Source organism: Cebidichthys violaceus, unplaced genomic scaffold, assembly GCF_023349555.1.
Source record: "Cebidichthys violaceus isolate CVI_PGR_0920_01 unplaced genomic scaffold, fCebVio1.0.p SCAF_7, whole genome shotgun sequence".
Classification (NCBI taxonomy): Eukaryota; Metazoa; Chordata; class Actinopteri; order Perciformes; family Stichaeidae; genus Cebidichthys; species Cebidichthys violaceus.
The window spans coordinates 1382297-1405785 of record NW_027176927.1 but is presented as its reverse complement, the minus strand read 5'-3'; the positions used below and the strand labels follow the sequence as shown (position 1 = coordinate 1405785).

Sequence of the window (23489 nt, the reverse complement as noted above, 5' to 3'; positions counted from 1 at the left end):
CCATGTAGACCCCGTAGACCTGAAGGGGGGCAGTACAGGAAACGTCAGGTAAAGAGGAAACGCTATTCGAGAGAGGAGCAGACTTCTACTAAAGTCCTGTCAACTATACGAAGAACTATTTGCAGCCATTAGATAAAATGGACGGACTCTGACAGCTGAAGCTACAAGCTGTTTTAAAAAGGTTTGTAAAACAGCATTTGACATCCTTTTTTTCTTACTTTCACTTTCATAGGTTTAACTTTGTGTCGAGCTTAAACTTTGACGCTAATGTGTGAAAAACACAGTTATCTTAGCTAATTAATAACTAAATATACTAATGATACAGTAACTAACACAATGATCTAAAATGCTTTGACAAGCCATTTTAGTGAAACAGAACCTAGAATAACGGTAAAGACCACGAGAGAGATGAAATGTGTATTATCATGAATTAAGCCACCCATACGTAGTAGTTAACATTACCTCCATCTTTATCTGCTGCAACATGAAAGTGATGTACACAATAATGCATCAATACTTATCATACAGTGAAATAGCCTGTAATAGTACTTTTACTTTGGTACTTATGTACTTTTACTTGTAACAGTATTTCAATGGTATTACTATTTTTACTTAAGTTAAAGATCTGAGTTCCTCTTTCAGCACTGATGGTAGGACTGTTAGGATTCCCGATATAGTTTAGTATATCTAGTCAATAAATTATATCTGGGAAACATTATATAGCTCTTAGGAAATGCAACTAATTCTACTATCTAACTATTTCTTCATAGATTGTTTTTCCTGGGCTTTAAAGCCGACATAATCTGTATAATGTAATTAGTTAATTGAAAAGCAGATAGAAAATTGAATTTTTAAGTATTTTAATAATCATTGTTTAAGTCATTTGTCAAGCAGAAATGACAAACATTGTCTGATTTAAGGATTTGCTGCTTTTCTCTGTAATATTACCATAGACTGTAGAATATTACTGGAGAATAAATAACTTTGGGTTGTGGACTCACTTTGCGCCCTCGGTGATGGTCATTTTTCACTGTTTTCTGACATATTTTAAACTAAACAGGTAATTGATTAATCAAAAAATAATCAGCAGATCAATCCATAATGAAAATAATCATTACTTTTAGTCATACTGTACCTCAATCACTGTGTTTCCCTGTCTGACATAAGCAGCTGTGTCAGGCTGAATTAATACTGTATTGTAGCTTTAAATATGACCACATGCTGCTTTGCCTTTGTACCTCTTTAATGGATCAAAGCTGTGAATCAGAAGCTCATTTTATGCGATGCACTTCTCTTGCAGCTTATTTCTGCATGGGCCTTTATAAGCTGTTTAAGATTGAAGAATTCCTTCATGGACATTTTTGTATTGATTTCTTTCCTTGGGCTGAACATTTGGATTTGTCATTTAACTGAGCCTCCCAGTGTGTGGTGTATACTCTGTTCTTAAAGGTGCCATGTAAATAAAGTTATTATTATTATTATTATTATTATTATTATTATATGGATATGAGACGACAGAGGTATGCACAAAGTCTAAGAACAATATATTGTTCTGAAGTCTTAATTGTACCTTTTATTTTTACAGCTACTTCATCCTCAGTAGCAGCAACTGATGTGAACACAATGGCAGAAGGTAGGTGCACAGATATTATGTACACAGTCATCTCACTGTTACTCACCGAGTTCAGGTTGTCTACGACATAAAAGAAAAGAACGTGCAACTTATTGAACAAATGTGGTAACAAAACACATTCAGTGTCTAAAGGAACGAAATGTGTTCTTAAAAATGTATAAACTTTGCCAAAACAAGATTTTGCAGATCAGCAGTTCAGTTTTTAGATTTGATTTGATTTTACTCAGTAATGCATCAATTCTGCAGCTGAAAATAGTCAATAACTAAATGTAATAAAACTGTAAATGTAATATTTACTCCTGTTTCACTAAGGTTGGCAAAAAGAACTACAGTGCCCAGCTGTTTTAGGACTTCTTTAGCCTTTTTAAGAAATTAAACTATGTATTTGATTTACATCTCCAATAAGAACACAAAGGCTTGGGGCTGAGTGTCACAGACAAAATTGAAACATCAAAATGAACACTTGAGTCACTATTGCTCTAAAACACAGTTGTATGTGTGATGTTTGTGTTTCACGCATGCAGTTAAAATGCTTCAATGAATGCAATACACAAACAACTGAACTATAGAAATCACTGTTACAGAATCTTAATACCTTTTCTTGTTTGTTTGTGTTTTTGTATATGAAGAATGTCAGTTATCTACACTTTGAATGATATAAGTAGGAGTTTTAAAGCATCTTGTAATGAAACTTCTCTTCTAAAGAAATGTATTTTCTCTGTTTCCTCAGGGGAGCACTTTGTGGAAAAACATCAAGTCAATCTGATCAAGAGAGTGAGCAACATTGCACCCATTTTGTATGAGCTCCTCCACGAAAACATCATCCAACGAGATAGTTATGATGAAATCCAGGCTCTGCCTACCTCTCAGGAGAAGATGGCGGCGCTCTTTAGTGGGCCTTTGGATTCCAGCGGAGATCAAGGAAAAGCGATGTTCTGCAGAATCCTGAATGAACATGAGCGATATCTAATCGATGAGCTCAGGAGAACAGAAGTGCCAGTGAGTAAATCCTTAGTGATATAAAGCATTTTAAGAAGTGTGGATGTCACAGGTGGAACCTCTCATATAGTCACAGTGTTTGAGACTCAATAGGTAAATACAATTGAGAATCAAATTTGAAGTGAATGTGATATAACACATATTTTTTGAATACAAGTCAAACTTTGGGTGCTATTTCTAAAATCCCTAAAGGAATCCTCCACTAGAAAATGTGATTGACTCGTCTCCTGTCGGCCTAAAAAGCGCAGCTCTGAACAGTTTACAGCGTGTTCCCTTCTGAAGGACAGCAGCTGTAGTCACATTCACATACGTCACAACGGATTTCAACAGAGTCAAGAAAACATCGATAGAAACTTCTCAAACTACTTTTGCTGCATAACTGAAAATCGGCATATTGCAAAACATCATAAATTATCTGGAACTCTGCTGGAGAGATGAGCACCACCTCATGACATGCATTCATTTTCTGTTTTGATGATGTTGGTTTAGAGCGCTGCCTAAACTTCAGTCCAAAATCTCCCATAAGTGTTCCACTGAGTTGACCTGGTGTCTGAAAGTCAGAGCCTATGATTCACATCATTTTACATGTAAACCATTCAATGACCCATCATGCTCTGTATGGAGGAATTCAAGCTTCTCCTTTACAGAACACTGGTTCTCATCAACATGTTTCCTTTATGAACATATAATTGGAATTTTCCAGGTGGAAACAATGACGACTGCTAAAGAGCTGCTTTTGGAAACTCTCAATGATTTGAGCTCCAAGGAGTTAAAGAAATTCAAGTGGTTGCTGCAGTTCAACTTCCTCCTCTGGGGTCTTCCACACAACTCATGGAGAAAACTGGATTGGGCAGACAGGACAGACCACCTGGTGGATGTGATGGTGCAGATATGGAATCAACAGTCTGTGGAGGTGACCAAGGAGGTTTTCATGGACATGAACAGGACTGATCTGGTGCAGAGGCTGTCAGAGACCAGCTCAGAACCCAAAGGTAAGATAAAGATAACGGTCACATTAATGATATTTAATATGCATGGTTACAAATACAGCAGCTTCTAGTATAAAGCAATGCAACAACACCATATAGGCCCGCCATGACAGCAAAACTAGCAAAGAGTTGAAAGAACAGCTCTCAAACACATTCTCAACAAAAACTGAACTTTATAAGCTTCACAGAGTTAGTTGTTCGTTGTCTTTTTGAAGCGTCTAGTTTAACTAATTAAATATACTTGTGCATACAAAATAAAGACCACATGTTAAATTAGACAAATATTACTTCAGAGGTGAATGTTTTGGATTTCATCTTCAAAGTAAAGATGTTCTGAGGGGTTAATGAGTCTGTTGACTTGTGGCCGTGGGCGGAGGCTTTATGTTTTCGGGTTGTCCATACGTACTTCCATCTGGTCCATTGTGGTGAACGTGATATCTCAGGAACGCCTGGAGGGAATCTCTTCAAATTTGGCACAAACGTCCACCTGGACTCAAGGATGAAGTGATTAGATGTTGGTGGTCAAAGGTCACTCTGACCTCATGAAACACGTTTTTGGACATAACTCAAGAATTCATATGCTAATTATGATGATAGGGTAAAATGATGAAGTGATGACATTTTCTATTGTTTAAAAACATTTTTCTTTATTGGGACACATGATCTTCTTTGTTTTTTGGTCCTTTAAATTTGCCAAATATTTTGATTTGATTATTACCAGTCCTGTATTGTATATAAACTAATATGAATTTGGTTAATGTTGTCTCCATAATTTCACATGAATCTGTTGAATATTATTCATTGAACTTGAAGAAAAATGATTCCTCAAAGCCATGTAGTTACTTTAATTTACATTTCAGTCTAGCAAATAAGAAGGCAGTTTATTTTTATTATGGTATACTGCAGATTTTCTGTTCATTATGCAATCAATCCTCAACATTATAGTTCTTGTAGTCTGACGGTGTGTTATTATAAAGCCTGGTGTTAAATCAATCATCTATATTTCTTTTCTCCTCAGAGAAACACACTGTGGATGAACATTGGCCTGGACTGATCCAGAAAGTGAGTAATGTCACATCTGTCTGACTTTAAACTAAAGCTGAAACATTTCATCAATCAGTTGATCAACAGAAAATAAATCACAACTATTTTGACAATCTCTTAATCGTTTAAGTACTTTTGGTTTAGCAAAAATGTCAAATATTGTTGAGAAGATCTTTTCTCTGTTCTGCATCATTGTAAACTGAATATTTTGGGGTTTGGGCTGTTGAGTCAGACAAAACAAGACTTTTAAAGATGTCAACGTGGACTTTAGGGAATTGAGATCTTTAACCATTTTCTGACATTTTATAGACCAAACAATGAATCGATCAATTTAGAAAATAATCGTCACATTCATCAATGATAAGAATGATAGTTAACTGAAATGAGTGCACAGGAGTAAGGGTAAGTAGGAAGCTGATGAATCTCAAGTACTCCAGGTGGATTTTATATTATGTTCTTAAAAGGATTAATGTAGTTATGTTATTTTATTTATTGTTCTTAATTTTATTTCTATGAAGGCACATTATTGATTGATTGAAATGTTGTTCTTGGAGTTGCACAGAGTTGGGAGGGAGCAATGGAGAAGGACATCAGATGTATTTGTAGATAGTTGTACACTGATTGTTTTGTATATTGAAAAATAAAAATTGCAAGTCATTAACATATGCAAATAATAATAAGTTGCAGCGCTACTTTACCCAATACAGCTTTTATTCAATAGATGTAGATTCAAACTGATCCTCACCTTAAATATTATAAATGAACAAAACCAACTTAATTTTTCAGAAGAAGGTTTTTTCAGAACTGAACGGGGAGTGTGTGTGAGATGAATTGGACAAATATTATCAATCATATCATTACCTTGTGAAATGTGAACAGAAGATTTTTTTGCACTTTTGCCTCATGAACATTTCCTTTGAATATGTCAGGTGGAAACGATGGCGTCTGTTATAGAGCTGCTTTTGGAAACGCTGGCTGGTTTGAGTGACAAGGAGCTTGAGAAGTTCACAGATGTTCTCTGGAGTCAAACTGACTTCAACAGACGCTCCTCAGACATCAAATTGATGCTGTTAGAGGTAACAGACAATCAGAACATGGTGTTTTTTATGGTGCTGATCTACGGACAACATTCTGTGAACAAGACCAAGGAGGTTTTAAAGGAGATGAACCGGACTGATCTGGTGCAGAGGTTGTCACACAGCAGCTCAGGACCCAAAAGTAAGACAACAAAGACAAAAACATCTTAAAACCATGAAACTGCTACTTCACACGTATGTCATAAGTTGTGTCATAAGCTTCTTGTCTTTTCATTATGAATAATATGATTGATAATGTAGAGAAAAGACATCATCTTGTGTACAAAATATATTGTATGACTGATATGAAGTATGGAAAATATGTTGGGAGAGGAGACAACAATGATTATTGTGGTGGTTTAAGTGTAATATTGTGTTGTGTAGATTTTCTAAAAAGCAATGTTGCCTGTTAACAATATTTATTGTCAGACATTAGATCAATCACTCATGACTTTTACTACTTTTCTCCTCAGAGAAACGCTTTGATGAACACAGATCTGCACTGATCCAGAGAGTGAGTAATGTCACATCTGTCTGACTTCATACAACACAGATTTTATTCCACCAATGCTGCTTAAAACATGTTGTCATGTTTAACATTTAAAAAAATGATAAAACCCAAATTCATGATTTACTTATTTATGTATTTTATGAATGTATTGATTATTTTCAGGTAGCAACAAAAGTAGCTGTTAAACAGATGCTTTTGGAAACCTTGAATGATTTAGATTATTCAGAGTTAAAGAAATTCCAGGAGTTCCTGCAGTTGATCGTCTCACAGAAGAACCTCCCAGACATTTCATCAATGTTGATACAAACAGCAGACAGTAAAGAAACAGTGGATCTGATGATGCAGCTCTACGGCCATCAGTCTGTGGATTTAACCACGGAGGTTGTTAAGAAAATGAACAGAACTGATCTAATGTGGAGGTGGTCAGAGAGCAGCTCAGGACTCAAAGGTAAGACAAAGATAAAGAACACATGACATAATCGTGACTAGGGTTGGGTACCGAAAACCGGTGCCAATATGGTTCCTATATGAAACCGGTTCCTATACAACCGGTGCCAACCGGACCGAAACGCAACGCAGATTTCGGTGCTTCCTTTCGGTGCCTGAGTCGACTGAAAAACGTTCGCTGCTTCCTTTCGGTGCCTTTCGGTGCCAAGGCAAATATGCTCATATTTCTGCAAAAGAATTGCTGAAGTTTATTTATATTTATTTAAGTATACTGTAAACTGTTGTTAACAGTTAATATATTGTTCATAGTTTGAAGTTAAAAAGTTTGAAGCTGTAGTTTGAAGCCAAGTGTTTTGTATTTATTTATATTTATAGTATACTTCAAACAGTTAATATATTGTTCAATTTGAAGAAAACAAATTGCCTTGGCAATAACAAAAAGCCTTTCTTTAATGTCGTCAATCATCGTTTTGTGTGTTTGTTTTTTTAAAGTATCGGTTCAGGCACCGTTTAGCACCGGCATCGTTTTAAAAGTATCGTTTTATCACCGGTATCGGAAAAAACCCAAACGATACCCATCCCTAATCGTGACATAATCATGTGTCTCAAAATTGAAAGTTTAAAGGTATAATATGCAGTCACACTGTTTGTAAACACAACATTCAAAATTCGGCCCTCCAGCTCAACGAGAGAGAGAGAGAGAGAGAGAGAGAGAGAGAGAGAGAGAGAGAGAGAGAGAGAGAGAGAGAGACCACAGCAGTGGTCGAGCGAGCTAGAGAGTGAATGAAGAGACCTTGAGAGGGACTGTCTTTTGGGATTTTTATTGTATCAGTCTATACATTGTCTTTTGGGAAATTGCTGCATGTTATACCTTTTAATGAGTTCAGTATTTGTTGCAGGGCTTTTGTCATTCTGTAGTGAATCTGTTTTATTCCCTTTTGAAGCATCTGCGCTCCATTAAAGTCAATCTTACTCTCTATGTTTAATTAGGTTTTATTCGCCAGAATCATTTTAAATGGCTTTACCCCTCAAAAGAACACTCTGTGGATGAACATCAACCTTCACTGTCAGAAAGCGTGAGTCTGACTTTACACATCACAGCTTTCATTCAATAGATGCAGATTGAAAACCATCCTGTTCTTGAACATTATAAATGATGATTCAAACCAAACCAAGTGTTTTAAATTGGTTCTCACGGCGTTAAGATTGAGCTCTTAAGTAATAATGTTATCCACCATTGATGTTAAGATAGAAATGCTAAATGTCAAGTAGAGAACAGTTCCTTTGAGCCACTGTAACAGAAACCAGATGTTGTGTTAGATCAGATGGTAGTAATCAGTTTACTGGAGTTAAAGGGTTGAAGGATGAAGGGAATCATCTTTTGCTTTGATTTGCTAAACAAATAAATACACATACAATACTTTATATTTGTAAAGAAAACGAGGTAAAACAAACAATAGAACAGATATTAGTGTATCATTGCATTGAGTGATGATGCAGAAAAATACCATAAATCTTATTACATCTTTACGATACGCCAAAAACACTGACAAGGAATTACATTTTTCATCACTACAGTGGAGATATTACATGAATGTACTCTCATTACTTTTAATCATCAGGATGTAACCATGACATCAGTTCAGGAGAAGCTTTTGGAAACACTAGAAGATCTAAGTTACGGGGAGCTTGAGCAATTCAAGCACGTCCTGCAGCGCACTAGAATGAAGAAAGGCCTCCCAAGAATGTCAAGACAGAGAATGGAGACGGCAGACAGACATGAAATAGTGGAGCTGATGATGGAGATCTACAAGCAGCAGTCTGTGGAGGTGACCAGTGACGTTTTAATGGAGATGAACAGGAGGGATCTGGTGAAGAGGTTGTCAGACTTCAGCTCAGGATCCAAAGGTAAGTTGTGAGGAAAAATCGGTCCTTTTTTTCTTATTTGCCGGAAATAAGATTGCTGGAAGCAGAATCCGCCAATCTGATCACAGATGAGGGGGTTTGAAGCCATTTCTCATCGCGGGTCAACAAGCAATTCTGCTCCTCTGCTCTTTGAATTTTGGATGTCTATCCATTCTACACAAATCAGTGTTTGCCCTTCATTAATTCTGCAGCAGGACACCACTTTGGTCTTGAGTGCAGCGGAGCAGCCTCGACATACAACACGGATCAGAGGAGAGGCGAAGTGGATAAAACATTGTTGTACCGGTTACAAACCGGTAGTTAATATTATAGCCTAATATTTGTTGGGATCTATCAGGAGCGTGTTTGGTTATCAGCAAATATGAAAGCTAAATAGAATCAATAATTCTATTGATGTCAATAGGATCAATAATTATTAATAAAAACGGTGCACCACCCTGAGAACAGGGACCAATAGCCAAACTATAAACTAAGTCTCATAATTAATGTTCACTCACAATGTCAACGATCAAAGTGAGGAAAAACTACCCAAAATGACAGATGTAGTCGAGTACGTCACATAACATAATTTTTTTAAAATCTGTGTCTTCACAAGGGCCTTCAGGAAGTTTAGAGCTTGAAGGTTGTGGAAGCATCATTGTAAGTCCTTCCATTTATTTTATTGTTTCATTTATGGTATGTTGCAAAAAGAAACATTGTTTTAAGTGATTGCTCTCTGCAGAAGGACTCCAGTGACTGGACTAAACTTGAACCTGAAGTGAACAGTACAGGTGCAGATGAGGCTCCAACTTACAGGTAAAATATAACGTCCTAACTACTGCAAACTGGAGCTGGAGGGAAACCAATGCAATATGAGAATTATAGTGGCAATACTTTTCACACTCACTCGTTTTCTTTTTCATGACTCAGCCTACAGTCTGAAGCAGGACACTTTGAATGCAGCGTCTCTGGCTTGCGCTGGATCTGTAAGGGAAAGGTCCGCTTTAAGTACCAGTTTAGCTCTGTGGAGGAACACATGGAGAGGATCAACAGCATGCAATACATGGCTGCAGGTCCCCTAATGAACATCACAGTCCTTGCTGGGAAGTTAGATGAAGTGCACCTGCCACACTGGATCTGCATAGGTAAGTGGACATGAAGAAATATTAACATAGAATGAACTGACTTTTTATATTTCAGACAGCATGTTTTACAAAAACTGATGCAGTGCATTTCTCCTCACTAATTGTCTGTGCTTTTATTTTGTACAGAAGACAACCCTGCGATATTAGACAGGTTTGCAGTCCTGCACATAGATGACTGTGGAGATCATGTGGAAAAAGTGTCTGAGGTCACATCGTCCCATGTCAAGCTGTGTGAACCAGTTTTCTCTCTAAAAATGGTCCTCGTGAGATACGGCTTTTCCTTTGTGGTAAACTGTAAAGTGTTAATATACAAAACCAACAAAGCATTCCTCACACTCCATGTTTATGTGATCCCACAAGATCCTGGTCTACAACAGGTAATTTCATATCTTACTGTCAATACCAATAATAATCAGATTTAGCTTGATAAATACACAACACAGATTACAATATTGGCTGCTTTAACCTTGTAGCAACTTTGTGTTGAAAAGGTTTGTTTTTGTTCACAGGAATTGGACAAGAGAAATGAATCCTACGGATACAGAGTAATCCCAAAGTCACATCCAGAGAAGTCTCTGAAAATGAATAATAGTTTCATCTTAACCACAGATTTGGACGGTACAGAAATTTATCCTGAGGTATGTTTTGAACTGCTCCTCAATTTCTAAAGTGAAGTGTGGTTTCAACATTAGTTGGATATTATAATAAGAGTATAATATTTGGCAATATGCAGCATTCATATTCATATGTTTGTCACTGTCTCTTTGATGTAAGTGAAATTACGAGCACAATATTTTTATTTGAAAATCATGAGAAAAAAGGTCGGAAAGATATTCTGGTGAACTTTAACCCAAAGTCTAACTTATTTCCCTTTTTTATTTTTCTTTCCTTCACAGAATTTAATGCTCAGGTACGATAGCACAGACCCAAATTTCTTCGAAGTGTTCATTGAAAATCCAGACACAAACTTTAAGCTCCAGCTCACAAAAGAAAATGAGCGTCAACCGGTATGGACCTGTGCAGTTCGAAAAGGTCAGTTTAAGATAATATCACAATAATTTATCTCCACTGCATAAGTACCACTTTCATTTTATTGAATATACATCATGTAAGATAAAGGCAGTAAATCAGCTACATGTATATTTAATTTATCTCTGCATGTTATTTTCAGACGACTACCAAAGCACTGTTCATTCACAAGGTAAGACAATTCTAATGATTCGTATAAGGAGGAAGTGCACTTTTCATAGCAGAGTGTAAAAGCTCTACTCTGTCCATCAGTCTGCTGAGACAGACACAGTGTCTTCTATCAAGAAGGTCGGGGAGAAATCTGATGATTAACCTGCTGCATGTATATACATGCATTTAAAGTAATCAAGTTACTTAAAGGTGCGATTCCAATTCAATTGTGCGCCATGGCTCTGTAAACAGGAAACAAACTAAATGGCTCGGGCCAAATCACACGACACTGTTCCAGCCAACTTGTTCTTGTGTGAGCACATGACAGGGGAAAGGCCATGGATGTATTAAGATGAAGGCAGTGGGAGTGAGAGGGCAGTTCTGAAGGAGCACTGACCAGAGGAGTGTATTTGTTTGGGTGTTGGTGTCAAATCTCAACACTCTTTCTCCAGAATAATGGACTCCACCTTTAAGGTCATCAATATCATCCCACCTGCATTCCCGGTATCTGCACATTGTAGTGGCAAATTATCAAATCGGCCAAAATCACTGGATTTATTATACAGCAAAAATATGGATAATCTTTAAGCCTTTGCAGCATTAAGACGTATTACCTGACGGTAACAAAACAACGTCCTGCTGAGCCTGTACTCGTTAATGTGGCTTGTCAAAAAAAAATTACATTTCTCAAATTAGTTTGAATTTACATTTTGCCTTTGGAAAACAACCAAAACTATGACTTTAGAGTAGACCTGGGCATTGTATGGCCCCCGGGTCATACCCAGCCCTTTAGATGTCGCAGAACGTCAATGGGAAATTAAGTAAATGAGTAAATAAGTGTACGGAATACAGCTGCTTTGCTTTTATTTTGAAGGCGATTGTGGCTGTTTTTTTTTAAATTTCCGTATGTTAGTACGTTCGTGAATGTGTGCGAGCAGCAGCGTCACTGGCCCAATCCCAATCTCCACCCTTACGGACTCACACACTTTGAGGCGCTCTGCCGTAAAGTCCGTGAGGGTTTAGGGCTGTCCCACTGTCACAGTGTTTGAGGGCTCTCTGGCAGACATTTTGAGCCCTTTAGGAACCCTTTCCGTAAGTCAGCATTAGATGCAGACTTTGCCAAAGGTGAATGGCCCAATCCCAATGTCCCCCCTAAAGCCTCAAACCCTGAACCCTCAAGGACTTACTGACGTCACCTGGTAAGTGGTTGAGTGTGACAGACTGTGAGGGCTTGGAATGGTGTAAATACGAATGGGACAGCACTTTGCTGCAACATATGACGTTACCATGAAAATGACAAAAAATATGATGTATAATTGTGGGTATTTATTTTTTACTAGTCACGTGAGGCTGATCATCCCTGAGTGTCTGGTTTGATGAGTTATATCATTTAATTTAACCTGAAACATGGAGCCTAATACATTCATTCCAGTGTTCAAGAGAAACCATAATCATATTCTGGGTTAATTAATAATGACTTCACCATCTGAATTTCAAAACGTACAGAATAATTCATAAATAAGACAAACGCATTCCGCCTTTATTCGGTCCTGCGCTTAAAAACATGACACAGAACACAGTATAACTACCACAGAACACAGTATAAATACCACAGACTGTGTATAAATGCTCAATGCAGTTTGTTAAAGAGGTACAGGCTACAGAGAGAAAACGCCTCTACTCTGGCAGTGATAATGACTGTGTCTATATTAGTTATTAGTATTATTAGTTCCTATTATTAAGTACAGTCATCATGTGTACAGACACACACTTCTCAAAAGTCTCTCCAGCTGTTAAAGCCGACTGACATCTGATCCAGCTGTGATCAGAGTCGCCGTCGTCAGAAACAGACATCGCTTCATGTGACGCTTCAGAGGAAAGTCTCTTTTCTCTTAAAACATATTTCCTCGTTTCCTCTCTCCACGTATCCCTGGTGGGAGGGACTAAGACGAAAGTGAGGGAACCGGGATGCAATTAAGAGACTTGGGATGTTCCCCAGGTTTGTGATCTGCAAAACACTTATTTTATTTTTACAATTAACAGTCAATGCAAAATTATGTTTTTTTATTCCTCTTTTGAATTAAACATGTTTTTGTATCTTCATGAAATTAACTGAAACACTGACAGAGTCTCAATCTTGGGTAATAATGGGAATAACTCTGAAAATTTAACTCATACTCCAAACCCCTTGTGACCTAAAAACAGCAGGAATCAAATACTAATATGCTGTTTTAAATTTCCATCACCACTAAATGATCATTTATAATGCCTTACAGTCTGTTGCAAAGGTACAAAGGTATTTGGGTTAGTCTTATGTGCTACTAAAAATATTTTTTTAAAGCAATTGTGTACTTTCCTGTCGGCTACTAAACCACGTCTGTGGCTGCAGCATGAACAACACTCCATTCAGTGGAGTGTAAGCAGGCCAGAGGTTCCAGCTTTGTGTTATTGGTGCATCACATGTTGACCACAAGCTTTGCAGCTTTTAGTTTCTGTCTGTGGGTCGGAACTAGATGAGCCTTTGTTATATTCTTTTGCACATTTGCCAATATTCTATATTTCTCTTAACACTCAATTAACCCCATGAAAAGAAAAAAGTGAACGACTATTATTGTCTGTGTATCCAAAGCCTCGTCTTCTTATCATTCTGTGGCACAGAGCTTCATTGTAACACTATTAAAAACACGTAAATGAGTCCCATCGTTGCACTGGGTGACATGTTTCTTCCACCAGGTTAGTTTCTTCATTACTGTGAAGGGAAGGGTTCCCTGGTGGGTTGCCATGAAAGCCAAGAAGGGGATTGAGGTGTGTGTGTGTGTGTGTGTGTGTGTGTGTGTGTGTGTGTGTGTGTGTGTGTGTGTGTGTGTGTGTGTGTGTGTGTGTGTGTGTGTGTGTGTGTGTGTGTGTGTGCGCGCGCCCTCAAACACCTTTGTATGTGGGGGTCTGGGAGAGGAAGTGTGTCCATCTGATGAATGGACATGAGCCTGAACTATACGCTAATTGTAATCTCATTCATTTTTTTCAAGAAATGGCCCTGAAAACTGCAAAAAGGTTGATTAAAGACACGTTGGCGGACCTGACAGAGGTGAACTTTGAGAAGTTCCTCGACGAGCTTTTGGACCGAGAAGGAGAGCCGCGGGTCAAACGCAACCAGGTGGAGAATAAAAGCTTCATAGTGGTCGCTGATGTCTTGGTTTCAACTTTTACCGAGCTCAGGGCTCCTGCAGTGGTTGTAGAGTTATTGAGAGCGATCGGCTGCCACAAGGACGCAACAAAACTCGGTAAATATCTCCCGGCTTCATGGTTTTGATGTGGAATGAGAGCAGAATCTATATTCGGCTTAAGATCGTTAAACCCTTAAAAGTGTGCTTGCAGATAATTAAGCGACAAATGAGCATGTTTAATTGGAAAGGTGGTATTTTTGCAGCATAGCATATTTTCTACAATATTAAAGTTGAAAATGAAAGTGAAAAACATATAGTTTGAACCAACCCGCCTTATTTTTACTTTCGCTTTGGATCAGTGGCGGACTCAACTGTCTGAGGGTGAAATAAAGAAATAAAAAGGGCACCAGATGCATGAAGCAGGGTTGTAGAGCAGCTTATATGCACCTCATCACGTGTTCTTGCTCATTGGGCATCAAAGAGGGCTTTTACTGTAATTGTTGTTGCTTCATAACAGACGTACAGGGACCCCCGTCTTTATTGTATCATTCAGTGCAGCTCACTGAGACACGAAATAAAAAGAAACACTTTTCCTTGTTATGTTAGTCAAAGTCTCTCTGGTAAATAAAAACTACAAAGCCCATGTGTGCATATGTAGGTCCAGTCAAGGCTTATTTCCAGCTTAATACAGCAAAATGGCACAGCTGCTAAATGAAGGGCCCTTTTCACGGCAGACATTTTGATTTGTCATAGTAGGAAAAGCACAGGTGTTATTGATATTGATTATATGAATTATATTAAGTGTCCCTGTAAGCTTTTCCAGTGAGCCAGCGTGCAAAATACCAGAGCCTCCCCTGGGTTGAATGCAGCTATAATACATTTTATTAAGTACAGTCTACAGGTCTATCTGGCAAAAACATAATATTCTTATATTTTACAAATTGATGAAGTGGTTTTACACCTAAACGCACCAACATTTGCACAGACCAGTTAAAAATCAATTCAACATGATGAACATTTTAACACAGAACAAGAAGTGTGGATTTTTCCTCCCATCACACACATTGGATGTGCTCCTTTACCAACCAGTATGAACAGGACCTGAACTGGTTGAGCAGGAATACAAAATGCTCTTCTGTAAAAGAATGTTTTAATTAGCATGTGTTCAGACACGTTGCAGTTTTGTGTTCAGATATGGAAATCTTTAAGACTTTTTCAGTTTGTCCAACATAAAAAACAAACACATTTTTAATATATATATATATGAACATGTGATTATCATTTTAAGACAGACTTGAAGAAAACTTAACCACATTGTACATAAACCATAAAGCAATACGTAATCTTTCGCCCAAACCCAGGATCCCAGTTTAGAAATCTCAGAATGTTTCCTCCATTAATCCTGTAACTCAAGGTGTAATTCCATCATCTAATAGTGTCTTTCTATTTTTGCAGAGAAAGAGATTGGTGGACGGTCCTCATACCCCGGTCCCAGTGACAGTGAGTTGTTTTTGACAGTGTTTTGTTCACATGAGACATTACAGATTAGCTGTTGTAGAAAAATGAGTTGCATCAAGTTGTTTTACAGTATTTCCAGCATTATGATGTAAATGTTTAGCTGAAAAACTGTGCTTTAGGATTTGACCTTTGATATCTTTTGTAGAAGTTGAGAATAGAACAGAACTTTATCTTCCTGCAGAGTGAAACATTGTCTTTAGCTCACCTAAACATAAAAGCAATCAATATTTACACCACCAGGATTACATTTCCTGTGGCAAACTGCCTCCCTCTACATTTATGATGACACCGACTCGCACAATGTGTCTTAAAACCAGGAAGAGGAAGTTGAGGACAAATTAAGTGCAGGAAAAGCATTTGAGAGACAAAGTCTGTGGCTTTTATTAGTTTTATAATTTTATCATTAAATATGATTATTTTTACTTGCTGTGTGTATAGAAAAACAGTAGTATGTATGCATGAACACTAGACCGGTTCATCGTTAAGCAATTTTAATTTTCCATAAATTTGTTTCAGCTGTGAGACCCTCAGTCGGACCAGAAGGTGGCTGGACAGGTAATATGATGTCTTCTGAGCAAATTGAATTTATGCTGCCTGAGATCAGTCACTGATCAGATTGTTTAGAAAATTTTAAATCCAGAATCTGACTTTGAAACCTTGTTGCTGATTTGCTGCATGGTTGTATATGTAGAACAGGTCTAACTTGTTCTCCAAACAGAGCACAGGCTCAAGAGTGATGGAAGGAACAGATGAGTGCTGCGTAATATTATTACTATTGAAATGAATGGTTTGACACTTTGTGGAAACATTATTTGTTGGTGTTCTTTCTTGGAGTTGGATGAGAAGACCGCTGTGACTGACACCGACTCTGTCATCCCCAGGACAATTTCCTACCGGTACACTCCGTTGCACATCCCTTCTATGTTTCTATATTTAAATACACTTGACACTTTTACATTACACTTACATTACACTTGTTTTAAAGTACTGTTTGTTTGTGCATTATATTTTATTGTACATTTTAATATGTTTCTATTTCTAAATTATGTCTTGATTATTGCACTGTAATCATTGTTTATTGTTGCACCATTTCACCATGTCAAATTCCTTGTATGTGTAACGTACTTGGCAATAAACGGTTCTGATTCTGATGTTTGTGCATCAAGAAAAGAACTTGAGCCTGGAGACATTTAGTTTAGCTTAGCATAAAGACTGGAAGTGAAGGGAAACAGTTAGCCTGGCTTCGTCCAGAGTTCAAAAATCGTCCTATATCTTGTTTGTTTGGTACAAAAAACACAAACTTTGGACAGACTAGCTGTGCTCCCGTGCCTCCAGTCTTTATGCTAAGCTAAGCTAAATGTCTATGCTAAGCTAAGCTAAATGTCTATGCTAAGCTAAGCTAAATGTCTATGCTAAGCTAAGCTAAATGTCTATGCTAAGCCAAGCTAAATGTCTATGCTAAGCCAAGCTAAATGTCTATGCTAAGCTAAGCTAAATGCCAATCTCACTCTTGGCAAGATGCTAATAAGTGCATTTCCCCAAAATGTCATCATAAATAAAATGTGGGAATGGCATTTGGAGAAAACATATTTTTGTGACAGTGAGATGTTCCCTTATTCATTAGCTGTAACAACAGTATGTACTCGTCCTGGGACCCACATGCAGTTCAAAACGCTTCAATGAATGCAATACACATGCAACTGAACTATAGAAATCACTGTTACTTAATCTGAAGTCCTTTTCTTAGATTAGATTTGGAGATAACATGAAGCCAACTTGATACAATTCTGTCATTGTTCCTTCTTTTCTCAGGGGATGAATTGGATTTAAAATGAAAATCTTGGCTATCACTACCACGAGGGAGAAGATGAAGAAGCTCTACTCTGGTCCCCTGTATGAAGCTGGATCTGAAGGCAAAGAAGTCTTCTACAAAATCCTTGAGGAAAAGGAGACATTTATCGTTGCTGATCTCAAGAAAAAGAAGTGAATGTTGTGGTGAAATGTATTTTTAGACCAAATATACAGTCTAACTGGGACCAATGTTTTAATACAATAACAACGGGGGAATTTTAATGTTTAACGCTATGTCTCTGTGGGGGTTTTCTAAAAACAAAAAAGCTTTTCGGCTTTATGTTTAAACAGCTGTTTCCTCTTATTGTTACCTTTGAATTAGTTTCAATGTGTATGAGGCGTGGTGCCTCTTCTGCCTGATCAGTGAGGATCATGATGAGATGAGTTTTACTTTGAAAATCAGATTTATCAAATGTTTATCAGACATTCATGTAAGAAATGAATGGAGGTTCACCAGACGTGTAATGTTTTTATCCAACAAATAACAAATGGAATGAAAGTCTGTTTTTACCCAAATTATTTTATGTAAATAACTGATTGTTGTGTTGATGTAATAGAGCTTAGAAATGAATTCTCATTTTTCCCTCCAGGTTTCTTTTAAATGTGCTCATTAATTAGACGTTATGCATGTAACTGTTCAGAGGGATCCTTTCTGATAATGTTCACAGCGTTGTGCTTCTTTCTCAAAACCTAACGTAGTAGTTGTGAATGTTTTCTGCAAATGCTGTTTCAGTGACCAAGTACCTCAATTGTTATGATTCTATTGTATTGAAATCCTCAGGTGATGTTTTTTTCTCTTACAAAAGAGGCGGTGGAGACAGTTTCCATCCTAACCACTGGAACCCAGATGTTGTGGTAATATTAATCATTTTAAGGCAAATAATTGTTTAATTTAATGCCAAGCTTTTCAGAATTTATTTGAAACAAGCGGGTGACAAAGAGTTTAATTAATTACAGTAGTTAATCTAAACAGAAGTAACAAATTCTCGTTCTTGCAAAATTGGTTACATCTTTGCACTTCTCAAAATGTATATCTATTAAAAACAGCTTTTGTTTTATTAATGCTAGCACAGTTTGATTTCCAAGATGTCTTCTCTCTTCTATTATGTTTTGAATCTTATATTATTATTGACTCTTTGTTCCGTTTTATTTTGTATTGAATTATTATTATTTTTAATCAACTGATTGTATTTTGCCTCATTACAGTCTTGCAATGTTTTATTAATATAAAGCAATTTGTAACTTTGTTTTGAAAAGTGCTGAGTGAATAACTTTTAACATGGAAAAAATATTAAACTCGAACACGCTTCTTCCATACGCTCAATTAAAACACAGCTACCCAGCTAAATGATTTTAAGTAAGATTAAAGATTTGTTAAAAACTGCATGACCAGTACAATACTTGAATAGCTATTACCATCTTTCTTGATTGTACTGTATCAAACCCACCAAAATGTTACAGCATACACTGTAATGAATTGCTGTAAATTCACAGTGGATTTAAAACAGTATCTTACAGTATATCATAACTGTAACATACAGTCAAATGTTCATCCTTTAAATGTAAATTAACAGTTAATGCCGTTGGTTAACTATAGCGGCAGATAAGTGTAATTTATCAGCATATTACAGTATTTTCTGTGTAGTGGTGGAAATACGCTTCTCTAAGTTCAGTGAGTCACTATCCATCAACATGCTGCATCACACCTGCATAAGTAGATGAGCCTGGTCAATTGGACTGTGCCATTCTACTACAGCAAGAGGGGTGTTCTCAGGAGCCACGCTCTCCCTCTTGCCAAACAGACACAAATGAAGGCTGCATCTAAAGCCTGTTGACATTTCAAGCTTCATCCCAATAGAAGCTTAGAATGTTACAAACAAAACAAAAATCTAAAGGAACTGATGTCAGCAGATATTAACCTGAATCAAAATATATTTTTCATCCCTGCTGCCCTCAGGGGAGCACTTTGTGGATCAACACCGGTGTGATCTGATCGACCGAGTGAACAATATAAATACCATCTTGGATAATCTTCTGACCGAAGGTGTAATCTCACAAGAAGATTATGACACAATGAGTGCCATCCCAACCACTCAGGAGAAGATGAGGAAGCTCTACAGAGGTCCCCTGAAAGCTGCAGGATATGAAGGCAAAGACGTCTTCTACAAAATCCTCGAGGACAAGGAGTCATATCTTGATGCTGATCTCAAGAGGAAGGGGTCATAAATACTTTGGTTGAATTAGCCTTTTTGACCCAGACTCTGGCTACCTGAACCTGATATTTTGTTCACATTAACAGAACCATTTTATATCAAGCATTTATGACGATATTCCTCCTGGTGCTATATCTAAGTGTGTATGTATTTTTTTTAAAGATAATACAAGGAACTTTCTTCTTATGTTTATGACTTTCATAAGCAGTTCAAAGTTCCTCATAGTAACTTTAAGATTGGCTTTTTTCATTCTGTGATAATGTAAAATGAATCAAACATTTTATCTAAGCTGTATTAAAAATGTTTTGTATATTTTTTATGTAAATGACAATTCAGGTTTTCACTTTGCACAATTCTGCACACAGAACAGAAACAGTGTTATTGTGTTATTGGAGCAGACCTTTTTTTATCTGATTTTATATTTTACTCAAATATATAAATTATGACGATGCCCTTTTAAAAAAACGTTTTTGCATATTGTCTAATTTTGTACAGCATTTGTTGCTTTTCAATAAATAAATCGTCTTGATATGATGTCATTATTATGTCTGGTATCTTGTTTAACTTATTGCTCACTCATCTAACAACACTTTGACTCATTATGGTCTGAATGTACGTTCTACATTTCATGAATCTAATCCAGGAAACATTCATGATTAAATATGCAGATGATTCTGTAATGAGTTAGTTCTGGGAGTCAGAGTCTGGCCATGGCTCTGTTGTTGGAGAAGCTGATCCCTAAACTGTACTACTATGTAAATATCAATACATCGGAGCTCTCATATTGTTAGTGTCAGTGTTTGATTTTAGTGAATTATGTGTGCCTCACTCATACAGTCAACTACACTTACACATTAAAACATATTCTTCTGTATTTTTTTGACTCCTCCCCGTTCTGGAGAAAAAGGTTTCAGTTCACTGACAAACACAAAACCACCAAATACACAAGCTACTACTTAACAGCTGACTGTTTAATGTTAGAATTAGGTTGGATCCTACAATATTTCTGTCCACACCTTGCAAAAGTTAAAATGTATAATAATAATATAATGTACAATAACTGAACATTTCTCTGCCGGCCCACCTTTGACTCTAGGCCACCATCAGCTGCAGTACTCAAAACAAAGAAAGACCGAATTAAAAAACTACACTGTTTAAAATCTAACTTAAAGTTAACAACAAGATGAATAAAACTAAAATGATCTGTACTAGAACAAGCATTTCTAACATATACGGTCACATGTACCGTCAACAATAAGGTAAATATGGATTTTGGTCAATACATTACATACTTTGCACCAGGTGACAACATTACTTGTTTTTTCAGGTTTGGTTCTCAAACCACAATTAAAGTTATGGCAGACTGACTTAATGATTAAAAATACAATACCTCAGGGTATTAAATTCATTCAATGTTCAAATTAATTTAAAAACATTACCTCAAGCACGAGAACTCGGAGCTCAAGCCAGAGAAGCAAACAAGAGTGTGGAGGCAGCTTCCAGTCCGACACACCTGCTCCCCATGAGCCTATTACTGGTTCGCTGCTCTCCCACTGGCCACCAGCACTCCTGCATTACTCCCTGAAATATATGGGAGCTGAGAGGGAGTCAACCAGAGGGAAGATTTGGAGACATTGCTTCTTCTAAAATGGGCTGAATGGGGATTTCACAATGAAGGCTTTTCTGTAGTCTACTGGATAATATCTGTTTTAGAGTCAACCCACTCTAGGGCCAAACAAATTGCATACAATTCAACTGTATACACAGCTAAAGAATTCAAAGTGCGTTTCAATATTTCAAATGTGTGTCTTACCTTAATTTGCAGCAACTCCATGTCCACCTCTGGTTCTTTAAGCAACCACACAGGAGTTATTGGCCAAATGACAGCAGGGCAAAGCTCATTATCAGAGACTCCGAGGCTTCTTAATGTTGCTTCTCCTATCCAGCCAAAACTTGTCTTTTTATGTCTTTCCCAACATGCCTGTAATACTTTTTTAGTTGGATGATTATCTTCATGACCTCTCAGATTTATCCAATAATTAACCAACAGTTGTTTTCTGTGAAGACACAATGGCATTTCTCCTGCTCTACTTGGATGGCGCACACAAGTGATGTTCTTACTGCACACATACAAATTCTGAGGGCCCTGGTCTGGATAACATCTGTTTAAGTGTGGTTTCTGATGCTGAACCATATGCTCTATATATTTATATCTATATCTATATTTATATATACTACTGTAATCTAATCTGGATTTAATTAGAGCTTTGTAAATGTGTATCATGATGCAATGTCTGCTCCCCAGTCCAACCCTACCAGACATCTCAGTGCATTTATAACTTGTTTACACTTATCACTAACATTTTTAATGTGGTCTTTCCATGTTAATCTGCTGTCAAAGTGTACTCCTAAAAACCGAAATGACTCAACTATTTATAACTTGTTTTCATACAGATTCAGCTGAAAGTGTCCCCTAGTTCCTCCGTCTCGTAAAGAACATTACTTTCATTTTTTCAGATGAGAATTTAAATCCTCATTTCTTCCCCAATATCGCAACTTGTTTTATCCCTTCTTTTGTGTTGAATTCGTGTTGTTCTACCGCCCTCTACCGCTCCGTTCTGAATACTGCAGCCATGTAGACCCCGTAGACCTGAAGGGGGGCAGTACAGGAAACGTCAGTTAAAGAGGAAACGCTATTCGAGAGAGGAGCAGACTTCTACTAAATACCTGTCAACTATACGAAGAACTATTTGCAGCCATTAGATAAAATGGACGGACTCTGACAGCTGAAGCTACAAGCTGTTTTAAAAAGGTTTGTAAAACAGCATTTGACAACCTTTTTTTCTTACTTTAACTTTCATAGGTTTAACTTTGTGTCGAGCTTAAACTTTGACGCTAATGTGTGAAAAACACAGTTATCTTAGCTAATTAATAACTAAATATACTAATGATACAGTAACTAACACAAGGATCTAAAATGCTTTGACAAGCCATTTTAGTGAAACAGAACCTAGAATAACGGTAAAGACCACGAGAGATGAAATGTGTATTATCATGAATTAAGCCACCCATACGTAGTAGTTAACATTACCTCCATCTTTATCTGCTGCAACATGAAAGTGATGTACACAATAATGCATCAATACTTATCATACAGTGAAATAGCCTGTAATAGTACTTTTACTTTGGTAAAGTAAAAGTACTAAAAGTACTAAAAGTACTTTGTTTAAGTCATTTATCAAGCAGAAATGACAAACATTGTCTGATTTAAGGATTTGCTGCTTTTCTCTGTAATATTACCATAGACTGTAGAATATTACTGGAGAATAAATAACTTTGGGTTGTGGACTCACTTTGCGCCCTTGGTGATGGTCATTTTTCACTATTTTCTGACATATTTTAAACTAAACAGGTAATCGATTAATCAAAAAATAATCAGCAGATCAATCCATAATGAAAATAATCATTACTTTTAGTCATACTGTACCTCAATCACTGTGTTTCCCTGTCTGACATAAGCAGCTGTGTCAGGCTGAATTAATACTGTATTGTAGCTTTAAATATGACCACATGCTGCTTTGCCTTTGTACCTCTTTAATGGATCAAAGCTGTGAATCAGAAGCTCATTTTATGCGATGCACTTCTCTTGTAGCTTATTTCTGCATGGGCCTTTATAAGCTGTTTAAGATTGAAGAATTCCTTCATGGACATTTTTTTATTGATTTCTTTCCTTGGGCTGAACATTTGGATTTGTCATTTAACTGAGCCTCCCAGTGTGTGGTGTATACTCTGTTCTTAAAGGTGCCATGTAAATA

The 23489-nt window shown here is 37.0% G+C and overlaps 1 protein-coding gene across 1 annotated transcript in view; it reads left to right on the top strand.

Moving 5' to 3' along the window:
* The first annotated feature begins 39 nt into the window (after positions 1-39).
* The window catches only part of LOC137890831 (uncharacterized), a 41454-nt gene continuing 18004 nt past the window's right edge, over positions 40-23489 (top strand). The window contains exons 1-19 of the mRNA XM_068735077.1: positions 40-181; positions 1586-1633; positions 2364-2632; positions 3336-3624; positions 4640-4683; positions 5595-5883; positions 6215-6255; positions 6415-6700; positions 7690-7775; positions 8322-8607; positions 9221-9264; positions 9347-9420; positions 9535-9749; positions 9876-10126; positions 10259-10387; positions 10646-10781; positions 10921-10950; positions 13955-14209; positions 15548-15592. Of these exons, the coding sequence (XP_068591178.1) occupies positions 1624-1633; positions 2364-2632; positions 3336-3624; positions 4640-4683; positions 5595-5883; positions 6215-6255; positions 6415-6700; positions 7690-7775; positions 8322-8607; positions 9221-9264; positions 9347-9420; positions 9535-9749; positions 9876-10126; positions 10259-10387; positions 10646-10781; positions 10921-10950; positions 13955-14209; positions 15548-15592 (2779 nt within the window). The 5' untranslated portion in view covers positions 40-181; positions 1586-1623. The remainder of the gene's footprint in view (positions 182-1585; positions 1634-2363; positions 2633-3335; positions 3625-4639; positions 4684-5594; positions 5884-6214; positions 6256-6414; positions 6701-7689; positions 7776-8321; positions 8608-9220; positions 9265-9346; positions 9421-9534; positions 9750-9875; positions 10127-10258; positions 10388-10645; positions 10782-10920; positions 10951-13954; positions 14210-15547; positions 15593-23489) is intronic.